Source organism: Mirounga angustirostris, unplaced genomic scaffold (genome assembly GCF_029215605.1).
Source record: "Mirounga angustirostris isolate CCGP_5_RB_7025 unplaced genomic scaffold, mMirAng1.0.hap1 SCAF_15, whole genome shotgun sequence".
Taxonomy (NCBI): Eukaryota; Metazoa; Chordata; class Mammalia; order Carnivora; family Phocidae; genus Mirounga; species Mirounga angustirostris.
In genome coordinates this window covers 59,477,980-59,492,117 of record NW_026991723.1, presented here as the reverse complement: position 1 = coordinate 59,492,117, position 14,138 = coordinate 59,477,980, and the positions used below count along the sequence as shown (strand labels likewise).

Genomic DNA, 14,138 nt, shown 5'->3' with positions numbered 1-14,138 from the left:
AGGTTTAACCAGCGTGTCTCTCTGCCTCTCTAAATCTGCCTCTCCCTTTCTCCATGGTGTAGCATTAAACAAATCCAGGTGTGTCGAGGGTGGAGAAATTCGGGCAACGTGGACAGAAAGAATGCCTTATTCTGTCCTTGCAACATTTCCGGTCACTACAGTTTGGCTTCCCCTTGAGGTGGTGCCAGCGCCGGTAACGCCATGCAGGCCGCAGCTACCGAGGCGCCGGCTCGCGCGCTCTCGCTCCCTAGCTGTGTATGCGTATGTTCGAGTGTGGATTTATGTGTCTGTGGTTGCAAACCGGGCAGGCTTTCCAAACCGAAAGCTGAGCGGAGTTGGGTTTCTAGGATTCTAGGGCTGCGGGCAAGGGAGGTGGGGGACTTTTCGGGGGGTCCCGACGCCCATCTGCGCCTAGACTCCACGCGTCCCTAGCCCCCTGCCAAGTATCTCTAGGGCCGAAGTATCAATTCCGCGTCGTCCGAAGAGGCTCTCCACCTGCTCCGCGGCGGGGATCCGCCCCTCGGCCCAACGCTGCTGGAGTCCGGGAGGTCCGAAGCAAGCTGGCCAGGCGCAAGCGGAGATCGACCCACAGCGGACAGGGTGCGCAAGGGAACGGCGGCTGGTCTGGGTATCCCGCGCGGGGAGGGGGGGGGGGTGTCTCTGTGAATTCTGAGCCTGGCACTGGCGCCGCGCGACCCGCTGGGTTATGACTAGGGGCGGGCGCCCCCTCGGGAACGCACATTTGTTTCGCCTTGGTCCGGAGCGCGCAGAGTAGGACGCGGCGGCGCTGGGGTCAGGTATTTCGGAGCACCGTGAACCCATCATTTCTGAGGCTTGGCCTAATCCTCTGCCCTTCCTGGGTGCAGACAGGAACAGAGCAGTGCCCGGTGTCTCCTCCCTAATCCAAAAGCTCCACAAAGCCAAAACACACATGCAAAACTCACCAAAGCATCTCACAAATACAAAAACTAAAGCCAACACACGAAAAATATAAACCAAAACCCCCATCCAAACGCTCGGCTCGTAAAAACAAAATAAAAATAGAAGAAAAACAAAACACAAACACAAAATTCACCTAACGCAAAACACACAGACGACACCCACTAATTCAAAATCAAAACACATCAAAACACCGCGCAGAAGCAACAGCCTTCAAACGACACACAAGAAGACACCCTCCAAGGACAAAGTACAAAATACATAAAATTAAAATCCACAAGACAGAAAACAGAAACCACCAAAAAGACCAAGACTCATAGAGCCAAACCCTCTAAAATGAAATCCACGAAAAAACTACACGCAAAATACCCGAAACAAAAGACTCTCATAGATTATGAAAAGAAAATTCACGGGAAACAAACAAAAACAAAACAAACCCTGTAAATAGAAAACAACCCCAACAACTCCCGCCCCCAGCTTGGGGTGAAATGTCAATTCCGGAAGGGCTTTTGATCTCTAGGCGCCGACAGGCCGCTCCTCCTCGGCTCTGCCACCCCGCGCGGGCTAGGCGAGAGGGCGGGAAGCAGGAGCTGGGGCTGGATAGCGGAAGGAAGAGTCGAGCGCTCAGAGAGGGCCAAAAATCAAATCGCCGGGGCAGGGACCCCGACTCGAAGGCTGCAAGAAGGAGGCGGCGCAGGGGGACTGCGCAGATTACTTGGTGGTGGTGGTGGCGGGGGGGGGGCGGGCGCGGGGGAATCCACAGCCACGTTTCCGATTGTGGCGAAATCGGCTCAGTGGATAAGAGATGTCCGGTTCCCGCCAGCCTCCCCTCACCCCCCTTTTCTCGAGCTCTGGGCTCTTCCCCCTAGGTTGCGGCCCAGCCTCGTGACCACCCCCTCCAAAAAACAAACAACACTCTCGCTGAGGACGATTCACTTTCCGAAACTGCCATTGTCCGGAGGGCCAAGAGTCCTCCTGCAGAGCGCTCCCCCGCCCTGGAGAGCCTTGCCCCTGCGACCACCCCACAGCGGGGCCGCACAGACGTCCAGGGGCCAAGCCTTGCAGCTGGACTCGGGACGGGGGAGGGCGGTCAGGGAGTGAAGTTTTAAGCCTGGGCCGAAGAGAGCGGGCTGGACATGCCACACAACTGCCCGGTCTCTCTCCGGCTGATTTTCCCTCTGGACTCAAGTCCTGAGGCTCGGGCACGCAGCAACGCCTCGGGGCTTGAGGGAAAAGGGATTCCATTTATGGGCCGGGGTAAGGTGTCCAGGACTCCCGCCAGTCTCCAGGACCTCCTCAGCGGAGGGCCGGATTTTATCTCCAGCATTTCACATATGCACCGGGCCAGAATGGGACGTGGTGTGGGAGGGAGCTCTGGCACTAGGAGGCTGAATGGGGACCTGGGAACTTCAGGGTTCTGGCACTACCCTAAAGTCAGGGACCGGGCAATGATATTAGAGCTGCAAATTGGGGTGGGGGTGGGTGGCTGAGAGCTCTGGGGGCGGGCGCCGCCCTAGGGGTGAATCTGAGGAAACTGGAACGCCCCCTCTCTGCCTGGCGACATTACTTGCGTTTGCACCCCCTTCAAAAACACCTGCTGGGCAGGGTGGTTAATTTTTTAAAAAACAAAATCCCGGCCTGCACCCGCCTACGCGGCGGGGCTTACACCTAGAGGGGTCACCCGCCTCTCGCACCCTGCGCAGGGCCGCGACTCCAAGACGCAGGGATTTGTAGAACATGCGGCCACGAGGCCAGGGCTTCCCGGCTTGCCTTCGGTTCGCACCTTACCGTGGGCGCGCGGGCTAGCGCCCGGCTCCGTTTAAAGCCTTCCTTCCCTCCCCCCAACCCCCTATAAAAGTCCGGGGCTGCGCGGCAGCGGCACTGCTGCTCTCCCGGCCTCCCGCACTGCTCGGGCCCGGCCCGGCCCGCCCCGTCTGGCCAGCTGAGCAGGCCCGGCCGCACAGCGCGGACACCCTTTCCCTGCTCCGGCCCGCAGTGCGGGGCGGCACGCTGGGGGCGCGGCGTGTCTGGGGACATCTTGTGATGTTGGCGAGAACAGGACATGATCTCACATGGCGAGAAGCTCTTTAGTTCCTTAATCATTTCACGGTGCCTTCGGACGCTTTTTTTCCACCTAAAACGTTTAGTTTCAGCTCAGTGATCAGCTACCCCAGCTCGGCGGGGGAGCGGAAGGCTTGAATTATTCCGACCTGTGAGCGGCCCCTGGCACCAAAAAAAAAAAAGAAAAAGAAAAAAAAAAAGAAAAGAAAGAAAGAGAGAGAGAAAAGAAAAGAAAAGAAAAAAGAAAAAAAGAAAAGAAAAAAAGAAAAAAAAGAAGCACAAAAAAAGTGGAAACTTTTTCCCCCTGTCCACTTCAAGTTCTGAAAAATCAAAATGGATTTAGAGAAAAATTACCCAACTCCTCGGACCGGCAGGACAGGTAGGACCGCGATTCGGGCTCCAGGCGTGCTAATTCCAGGACCCGGCCAGGTCTGGTCCTCACGGGCCCGTCGGCCCTGGGGGAGGGAGTGAACCGCATTTTCTCAGGGATTGACTGCGTGCCTATCCGCGGCACGTTTGTATGTCTTTTCACCAATTTGTTCGCACACTTCTGCATCAGCTCAAGTGTCTGCGAGTTTGTGTTTTTCTCTGTTTCTGAATGTTTATGTGGGTGACTATCTGGGGCTCTGAAAGTTCGTTTGGGTCTGTGTGTTTACATAGGGGCTCACAGTGTGCATGAGCGACACTGAGTTTGTATGTCCCCGTATATGTATTTTCAAAATGTGTGTGTTCAAAAATTTATGTGCCTGTGTGTATGTGTATCCTTATATTCATGGGTGTGTTAGTGCATGTTTATGAGTTGGTGTTTCTGGGTACTGTACTCTGTGTATCCAAAATGTGTGTGAGTGGAGTATGTGTAATTTGGATAAGTGTCTGAGTGTCCATCTACTCCTTTAAGGGTCCTGTTCACCTGTCATATCCTAAGTGCTTTTGGAAGTGAGAATGCGGTGGTTACACTGACCCCTCCATTTTTGGATGTCAGCAGCTTTTCACTGTGTCTATGCCAACATACACAAAAGTGCCTGCCTCTAGGCACAGAGATGGATCTAGGGCTGTGTGTGTGTGTGTGTGGGGGGGCTGTTGTGCTAAGCCTGTGTGTAGTCAGTGTCAGGACACATTCTGTTGGGAGAACTAGGAGTGGAGGTGTGATTTCAGGGCGTGCAGTCCCTCTGTGTATGGTGTGCACTGCTTCACTCTGTGGGCACTGCTGAGCCTACCATTTGTATAAAACTGTTTCCTGTGGCAGGCACAACCTCGGCAAGGGAAGGTAGGCAACGCATATGCTAGTTGTGACATTTCTAGGGACCTCTAACCTGCCTTCACTTTCACCTAGACATGCCTTTGATAATGGTGTGTGTGTGTATTGTGTGCTCAGGTTTTATCTTGTGGGTGCTACTCCAAAGGAGGAGAGCACAAGTGGGTGGACATGTGTGCCTAGCCTGGGCATCCAACTCTGGTGCCTGTATGCACACGGGCTTTCCTGGCACAGGGCCTGATGTGCCACCCACAGGCCCAGGCAGTGGGTAGCAGAGTGTGTTTATATCTAAGAGGAGGTGGCAGGCAGCAGGAGGCCTCAGTTTGTCCTGAGATTAAAGCTGGGTATAGGAGCCTCTTTTACTCATTAGACCAAGTGTACTAACCCCTACCCAAACACACTCCTGACCCTGCTGGCAAGAATTCTTCCACTTCTCTTATCCCTGTGGCTCTTTGAGGCCTCCACCCCAGCCTTAAACACAGGTCAAAAAGCAGTGAGAGGGGGGTGGACTTATACTCCAAACCCAGGACAACTCTCTGGGCATAGATAGATTTCCAGAATCCTAACAAGTGAGGACAGAAATCTAAGAAGTGGGGAATTAAAGAGGATTCCCCAGGGTGAAGGTGCAAGAAAGGGAATCTGGGAAACTCCCTCTGCTCCATCCCCACCTCCCCACCCCCTTGGGTCCCTTGGTAGGTGGGACTCCCAGGGTTGCCGGCGCCAGATCAGGGAGTTGGTCTTCTGTGTATGTTGGGAATGGGTCAGAGGCACGTGGGGGTCTGGGGAGTGTCTGCGTGGCTGGCGCGACTGCCTCTCCCTTGGAGAGCTGTCTACCAAGAATGTAATTCAGGGCGGTCGATGGGCTCTTTGATTAGTTCAATCGCCTGAATAATCGTTTAATCAATAAAGCATTTCATTCCTCAGTAAGGCGGACCTGGGTGGGGCTGGGGGTCCTAGTCTGGCCCGAGTTTAAAAAATCTGGAGAGCCACGCCCCCTCTTCTCCTTTGGGCTGGGGTAAGGGCCTCCTGCCCCTGGAAAGGGCGGAGCTCCCAGGTGACACTGCACTTCCGCCTGTCTGCACCTGCCTGGGCCCCAGGGGTGGGGGTGGGGGAAGAGGAGAGAGCTGAGAAGCTGGCCAGGGAGGGGGCATCCATGTCTGGTTTTAGGGGTTTTGTGTGGGCTTCTCCCATCTCCCAACTTGGAGGCCTTTTTTGGGCCACTTGACCTCCTTTTCCTTCCTTCAGAACTGTTTTCCATTCCCTCTCACGACCTCAGTTTCCCCATCTGTACAATAGGGAAGGAGTAGATATACCTTTTTAGCTCTAAGCCCAAGATCAGGTAAGGTCAGCCTTAAGCACAGAGCCACTTAAGGATCCTCCTGTCTAGCCTCTTCATTGTGGTACCAAAAAGGAAAAACTGATGTCCAGCGAGAGGGGCAGGGACTTGTCTGACATCATACAGCAAGGAGTACGGAGGGAGTAGGACCAAAAGGTGACTTCTCTGCCCTTAACCCCTCATTCTTGCTGGGAGAGGAGATAGAGCCCCATCTCCCAAGGCCCCCCTTGGAGAAAAAGGACTATTGGCCAAGCTGGCTTAAGGAGTCCAAGGCCAGGAAGGCCAGAAGAGGCTGAACACTGTCTGGGCATTGGCATCCAGCCCCCCAGCTCTGGAATGAGCGTTTCGGAATAACAATCCTCCCTAGCCATGGATCTTCATCTTTCAGAACCTTGGGAGGCCTCATCTCAAGGGTTCTCCCCATTAGACATATAGGGAAGCTAAGCCCTAGAAGGGGCCCATATCCGGAATATTTGGGAGAGAGAAAGATAGTGCCAGAGCCCCTGGCCTGCCGGGTGCACTACTAGTGATAACAAACCCTGACAAAAGCAGTTAACATGGTTCTTGAAAAATCTGGTTAAATTCTCCTATCTTTCCACCTACTTCAATGATGCCTACAGAAAGATCTTGATCCAGGTGCAGCAATCACACTGGAATCCACTCTGCCCAACTCTCTATGTAACCCGGGTCAGTTGCTCTCTCTCTTTGATACTTTTTAAAATGAGGGTCAGAGAGGGGGCACCTGGCTGGCTCAGTTGGAAGAGCATGGGACTCTTGATCTTGGGGTTGTGAGCTGGAGCCCCATGTTGGGTGTAGAGATTACAAAACAAAAACAAAACCTTAAAAACAATAGAATAAAATGAGGGTTATAAAGAGAGGACCTACCAAGTTAGGACTGTGATGGCAGCAGTGTCTCTGACCCTCCCAAACTGAGCACCTAATCTGAGCCCTGTCGGCCTTGCTTTGCCTGAAGCAAGACCAGGGATATGGGCTGGAGAAGTCGATTTCAGGCCCCTAGAGCCCTATAGCAGCCCCAAGCCCCAGACACATGCTGGAGGGGTGGACTTGGAGAGAAAGGGGAGGCGGGGAGGGAGTGTGTTCTGAGTGACTGCAGGTTGTTGACTGAAGATCAAGGTGGATGTTCCTCTGGAGGTATTTTGGCTTCTCAATTAATTCTCAATGGGCTTTCTTTCAATAGCAGAACTTTCAAAGGCAATTCGACTTCTATAAATTGAGTTTCTTCCCGGATGGTTTCCTTTCCCAGTATCTGCCGCCAGCGCTTAGCACAGGGCCCTGCCCAAAGTTGTGCGATTGGGGGAAGGTAACCCCGTGACAGTTGCACACAGCGAGGCCCGACCGGATTCAGCGCCGGGGCGGTGAGACCAGCTCCCTGCTAGTCTAGTCTGTCTCTTATTTGCTTGTCTCCCTGCTAGTCTCACTCAGACTCGTGGGCTCGTGAGCCCTCGGAGGCCGGACTGTTGCGCGGGGAAGCCCGGCTCCGTCAGGGAATCGCTGTGTAATCTCGCGCTAGTCATGTTACTTCTCGGGGCGGCTGTTTGGAGGCCTGTAAGGCTAGGGTAGGTGGCCAGGATGTCAGGTCTGGTGACGCCTCTTGGCGTGAGAAGTTCTCGGAAGACGGCCCGCTTGGAGACTGGAGGCGGTGAAGAACCCCTACTCAGAGGGAATCTCCCCCTGTCCTGGGCACCTGGCGCTGCACACATTAGGCAACCCAACACCGTCCTGAAGCCTCACACTCTCTTTGAAATGGGAATCCAAGCTATTCCTGCTGGGTTAATATCTGTGGTTCCATCCCACCTCAGCAGTACTCTGAGGATTCTGTCCAAGCCGCACAGGTATTGGGAGGAAACTGGTTTGTGCTGGCATATCCAACCTAACTAGATTCTTTGACTTGGCAGCATACACCCCCTCACTCCACCTCCAAACTCCCTGCCATCCTATGAGTGGCTCTGTAGAGGTCCTTCTGAGAAAGAGGTTCCCAGCCCACAGCCTTTCCTCTACCTTAGACTTTCTATGTGACCTTGGACAAGGCCCTGCTCAGCCTCAGGATACGCATCTGTAAAATGGGGAAAGCATTGCCTCAGGGCCCTTTTCGCTCTAAGACTTTAGAATTTGAGTTTCTAGGCCTGAAGGCAATGAGTGGGGCTGGAGGTGGAGGTGTCCCTGGCTGCGTCCCTCAGGGAGTACCCCCCCCCCAGCCTCTCCAGGAACGCTGAGCCTCCACATCGAATTCTAGTCACTTTTTATCCACCGTGCGCCGTGGGGTGGAGAGAACGTGGGAACCCTAACTCATCCGGGTTCCTCTCCGCTTTTATGTTCTTCCTGCTCCAAGGCGGAGGTGCGGTTGAGGGAGTGGGGGAGGGACGGTGGGGGGCCGAGGTTCTGGACCTGCGGGGTTCCAGACAAAGGAGAGAGAACGCAGCCACTCCACCCCAGGGCACACTGTAGTCTTCTGGGCCCCCAGAGGCCCGCCTGGGGCCGTTTAACGCAGCTGTGCCCTGGAGGGGGTGGGGACGGTGTCAGCACCGGAAACTTATCTACCGGTCAGGGGCAGCTGGGTCTGGGACAGTAACAGAAGGGGAGACTGAGGGCTGACCTCAATGTAGGGGTGTGAGAAATGGGGCAGAGGTAGAGAGAAGGGAGACTGAGGCAGAGAATGAACCAGGAGCCCTCTCAGGGTCAACTTGTGCTCTCGGTCTTCCTTATAAGCTCAGTTCTGGAGCGACCATCTCAGAGCACCCCTCCCCCTTTTTGTGGACTTATGTTTAATATTACAGGATCATTACTTGTGAATTAGAAATGGTGGGTCTTGGGACCATGAGCCGCTGGGGCAGTAGTCCTCAGTGTCTTTGCCAGTGCCTCCTGGGTGTAGAATGGCTGTCACAGACTTCCTTTACAAAGTCCATTCCTTTGATTGTGGTCCTAGGGCCTCACACCTCCGAGAACGTGAGACTCTCTGGTCAAAACTCTGCCCTTCTGGACCAGGAGAGTCAGCTAGAAATCCACCCATTTTGTCTTAAAAGCAACAAGAACTTCCCTGGAAGAGGGAAGGTGGAGTTTTCTCTACAGCAGCCTGGTAGCATGCCTGGCTTGGCCCAGCCCTTGCAGATAGAACTCGCCTGCTTACCTGCCAGCTTCAGGGACCCTCATTAGCACTGCACTAACATGACTGGCTTCATTTAGTTCCCAAGAAGCTTTGCGCCAGAGGCAGAATTACCCCTGGAAACAGAAGTCTTCAGTTGCGCATCACTAGCCCCCAAAGCGTCTGGCAGCTCCTGGTCTGAGGCTGGAAAGAGAGACTCAGGGCTGGAAAGAGAGACTTGGACAACCTGGTCCAAAGCCTCAATTAGTTTCCTCTCCCAGGAGCACCGTGATTACTAACTTTAAAGGAGTGTGAGATTTCTTTCCCCTCAAAGTCTCTGCCTTTCTTTTAGCTCAGAATTGGGGTTCCCTGGGGGTAAAATTGAGGGAGGGAGGTGGACGAGAAGGCGACAGCAGCAGCTTAGTAGGCGCTTGATAAAATTGTGAAATGTTTCCTCTGGAAGGAGCCTCCATTAAAGACTAGGTAAGCCAACTCTACCCATTTTACAGATGAGGAAACTGAGCTCAGAATGGGGTAGATGTGCGCACACTATGAGTCTATCGCGAATCTGGTGGTGCTTAGATTGAAAACCGGATCGCTACTGCGCTCCTATTCTTCCTCCAACATCCGTGTGAAGGTTTTCAGTAGACTATTCCTCCCTCCCCACCCGTCACCTCCCCACCTCCACTTCAGCTGCCCCCAGTCTCTCAGGATGTCCCAGGGTCCCAACGCTGCGGCAGGGAGGTCACGCTCCCGCGGCATCTGTGGCGGGACTCTCCAGGCCCTGTGTGGATCCCCTTACCCCTCCCCCCACCCGCGCTCCACTAGGCCTTCGCTCCGCGCGTTTGTCAATGAACGTGGCGCCGCCGCCTGGGCCCCGCCCCCCATTCTCTCCCATTGCCCAGGTATCCGCTAATCAGGCGGAGCCCGCCGGTTGCTCAACCAATGGGGCGGTGTCTCGGGCCAGGGCCGGCTGCCACAGCTCTGATTGGCTTTATGAAGCGTGATTGGCAGGTTAGCCCCCGCCCCGCCCCCGCCCGGAGGGAGGCTGAGCCCCGGGCGGCGCTGTCCACACGCAGCGGGTCCTGAAAGCGGCTCCGGGGCGGCGCGGTGGCGCACTGTGCGCGCCGAGCAGGCGGAGGGCTAGCGCCCGCGGCGGCCACGGCAGCGCGGGCAGTCAAAGCCGACAGCGGCTCCATCTCAGCACCGGCAGTCTCGGCGGCCTTGGTGGAGGGGACCTTTCGCTATCTCCGTCCCTCGCTGCACGCCGGGGGCAGGCGCCGCGGCCGTCCCGGAAGAGGCAACTGAAAAACATTGGAACCAGACCCCTGAGAGAGGGCAGGGGGCCTCGAGGAGTTGGTGGGCGTGAGGCAGATACTCAGGCGAGGAGGAGACTGTCGCTGTTGTCTCCATTCCTGGTCCCAGCGATGGGGGAGTATCGGGGGCCGGGGGAACTTTGAAGGCAGAGGGTCCGGGGGTGTAAGAGCTGCAAGCTCCTGGGGACTCAGGAGTCACGGCCCCAACGTCAGTGACGGAAGCGTCTCCGAACCCGCTCGGGGCCTCAGCGCCGCCAGAGAGGAAGTTCTTTGCAACTTCGTCCGAGACGTCGGAGAGCCGAGTGGAGAGAGGCTGGGGCTGCAACTCCAAGCCGCAGAGACTCAGAGAAGCAGAGAAAGGATCCGGTGGAGACCGAGGGGTCGAGGAGAGACTCCAGAGGCAGCGAGGCCGCGGAACCAGCCTGTCAGCCCGCGGGCCTCGCTGCCCCCTGAGTGAAGCCAAGGGCCGTGTGTCCCGCAGGCCTCCTCAAAGCCGCTCCTACCGGAGGCCGGGGGCTCCTTGCCGTCCCGGAGACGGGCCCCTACGCTATGCCCCCAAAGCTGCCGGTTCCTTGGCCTCATCTACTCCGGCCCGGGTCCGCAGCCGCTGCCTGAGACAGCCCAGGAGGGAAGCCACCAGGAGTTGGGCTCCCCATTCCCAGCCGGACTGCACTAGCGCCGTTTCCCGCCTCTAGGCGCAGCTCTCGGCGTTCTCCAGCGGAGCAGCTCTGAGAGAGGCCCCGAAGCTCCAGCAGCGCTTTCTGAGCCCAGATCGCACAGTACCCGGCCTGGCGGCGCAGCTCCCTAGCCGCGCTGGGCAGCCCCTTGGCGCCGAGAGGCGGCGGCGTGGGCCGGCCTGCAGTCTGGAGCGCCCCGATGGAAATACACTGTAAGCACGACCCGTTTGCATCCATGCATAGTAAGTAGGCGGCAAGCTCGTTTCTCTCACTCTCCGGCCGGGACGGGGTTGGGTATGCCGGACCGCGGAGCAGGTACCAGGGCCGGGAGGACTCCGGACTTCTGTAGCAGCGCAGTCAAGTTGGCAAAGTGTAGTGCTCCCAGGCAGGGCGAGTGGAACAACGCGCCTCGTTCCCCGGCCAGAGCACCTGGCACCGGGAATCCCGCCTGCAGCAACGGGTAGTGTAAGCTTCGAGCTGCAGCCTCTGGTGGGGCTCTGGCAGCAACATCTCAGCTTGTTGGGAGAATCCTAGCTCGGACCTGAAGAGGGCTCCGGGACTGGCTAGTTAGAGGGCAGGAAGTTGTAGGGAGAGGTCAGTCTTAAGTCTAAGACAGTGCCCCACACCCCATCCCCCGTGGTGCCTTTTTCAGCCATGGGGCTGATGAGGGCTAATGCTTGGAGGGAAATTGGGGCCCCAGCCAGTGTCTGTGTGCTTATATGTGTGGAGGAAGAGGCTGAGAGGTAAGCAAGGACACCAAGCTCAGAGCTCTAAAGGCGTCCTGTAGTGGAGTAGTGGGATTTTGAAAAATCAACGAAGTGGCAGTCCCTCAGCTGAGCTTAGAAGCTGCCAGTTCATACGGAGAGAACCTTATCAAGTCCTTCTCTTCAGGACACTTGTCACATGATGGCTTCTCCCCTTTAAAAAAAAATCAAGAAGTCAGTTAGTCATAACAGGCGTCCTCCCTCCCCCTTTCTGAAAGCCGGGTCGTGTGTAGGAGACGGGAAGGGTCATTCTGGGCACCCGTGAGGCAGACTGGGCTGCCTGACCCACAGAGATCTACCAGTTCACCCTTTAGCACAGCCTCTGTGAGATGAGCGCTCCTCTCACGGTGAGTTAATGCCGGATTAGATTCGGAGATTTCAAGGAAATTCCAAGTGGAACGAATCGTGTTTCCCTTCTGCACGCTGCAGAGCTGGGCCGGAGCAAGGCGCCAGGCTTTGGCGGCATCCAGCGGGGTGCCCAGCTCGGGTCCCCACGGTCGGCAGGTCAGGGAGTTGCTCCCGGACTGGAAGCTTACCCCAAGCCAGGTTCTCTTCAGACAGCCCAGGATCCTGCTTACCCAGCCGTGAGTCCCCTATTTAACAAAGGCAGCATAGACCCGGCTGGAGAGAAGGCAAGCTTCCCCCGCGAATATGTCGGTTTCTGCCCCGGAGGGCCGAGTGGCCTGGTAAGCAGGGAAATGCTGATCTAAGCCGCTGGGGCTGGTTGCGGGCAGGTCAGTTTCTCTTTGTGTCAATTTTCCGAATGCAAGGTAATCCACCAAAGCAGTGGGGAGATTTGCCCAGAGAAGCCGCTTGCACCGGTCCTACCCCAAACGATTCCTCACCATTTGGGGCCTGTGCCAAAACGGTTTCCAGTCCATGGTGACCCCAGCGCCCCTGGCAGCTGTCTCCTGGGCAGACTTGAGCCATGCTCCAGGGAGGATCTGTTCTCGCAGAGTGAGAGAGAAAACAAACGAGTTGGGGTCAATACTCTGAGAGGTGGACAAGCCTTTAGCTCAGCCAAGGAGCGAATGGGGGACAAAATGGGGAGGGCTGACTCCTGCACGTCTCTCCTCGCCAGCTGGAATCCGCAGACCCTCACTCACTGCCTCCTGCGCAGAGCCCGGAGCCCCAGGGGTCGCCGGACCCTTGGGGAGATAACATCAGAACCAGTGGTTTCCCGGCAGTGCATAAGGGTGGAGAAGGTGGTTCCTTCCAGGTGCCAGTTAGCCAACCGAAAATGCCTGTGTCTCTGTCCCTCCTAGTCCCGGCCTTCATCTGCCCCCTCCTCAAGAAGTGCTCCCTCCTCCTCTTTTCAATCTTCCTGGCAGCCTGGTGGGGGCTGGGCCCCAGCCAGCCTAGCTTTCAGAGCTGGCTTCTCTGGAAGTGCCCTTGGTTCTGACGCCTAAAGCTTTTTGCTTGGACAATGTAGGCCCACCCTGGGCCCCAATTTGTTGGCGATTGAGGGGGGTGCACAAGTAGACCCCGAGAGGCTGCTGGTGTAGTAGCGACTCAGACCAAGTCCCACTTCCTCATCTTCCTGCCTGGCCCTGGTCAGTTTCTTCCCCCTACTTCCCTGGCCCCCACCCCTTTTGGAGCAGGACAGCTTCCATGCGGAGGTGATATTGGGGGAGGGGAAGGCACTGCTGGGAAATTGGCTTCTGTGTTCTCCTGCCCTTACTCCCTATTATAGATTCATCATTTTCATCAGCACAATGGCCTCCCACCACCTTTGCCTAGATGTTTCCTTCCCCTAGGCATGGTTTCCAGTTAAGCACTTTTATGGCCAGCCTCCTACCTGAGTGTCATCTAAACCCTTAGCTAAACCCATTGTACAGAGTATGATATTGAAGTCAGAGAGACAAAAAGACTGACAGGAAGTTCACATGGGCAAAGCTGGAGCTGGTTCTTGGGTCTTCCAGGATTCACAGAAGGGGAGAGGGCGGGACTCAAGATTCCAGAGAGAGGGCAGTGGACTGTCTGAGTGAGTACACACATGTGCAAGGCATTTTCTCTGGTTTAACTATATCTTTCCCCATGACACAACTGTCCATCTGTGTCAGCGCCTGTCTGTTGGTTTGAGCCTGTTAAGGAGATTTCATCCCTGTCCTTTCCCTGTGTCCCTGTTTGCGTGTCTGTGTGTCCCTTCATTTATCATCTCTGGTGCCACTAGGAGGAATTTCCATAACATTGTGGGGTTTTAGAGTTGGGTCTTCCCACTGAGTCAGCAGAGACCCTCTCCCCACAACATTTTGCCTAGCCATGGTCTTGGGGGTTTGGATAGGGCCCCTGGTGGGTAGTATGCCCTTATCAGGGCCTAAGGAGCTTCTGTTCAGGCCAGCCCTCAGAAACCAGAGCCACAAAGGCCTCAGTGGTATCATTAACCCTTTTCCCCCAACCCTCCGCCAAACCTTGCTTAGCCTGCCCTGTGGAGGTGGGCCTGTGTTTCCCTTGTATCTGTGTGTCTGTTTCCTGGTCTTTGCCTTGATTTGTTTGTATCTGTCTCTGTGTCAGGCTCTCTGAAAATTCTACTTGGCCCTGAGAAGTGTAGCTGGGAACATGCACTCCTCAGGGGATGAACCCTCACCCAACTGGAGTCCATAGGAAGTAGAGGCTGGGACTTGGGTTCTCTGAGGAGATGCAGGGCTGGAGCCGGGGTCCCAGAAAACAAAGATTCCTCTCCACAGATG

The 14,138-nt window shown here is 55.9% G+C and overlaps 1 protein-coding gene across 1 annotated transcript in view; it reads left to right on the top strand.

Annotated features, from left to right (window-relative positions):
* The first annotated feature begins 3,187 nt into the window (after window positions 1-3,187).
* Window positions 3,188-14,138, top strand: part of PAX5 (paired box 5) — a 182,558-nt gene continuing 171,607 nt past the window's right edge. The window contains exon 1 of the mRNA XM_045881987.3: window positions 3,188-3,379. Coding sequence (XP_045737943.1) covers window positions 3,334-3,379 — 46 coding nt within the window. The 5' untranslated portion in view covers window positions 3,188-3,333. The remainder of the gene's footprint in view (window positions 3,380-14,138) is intronic.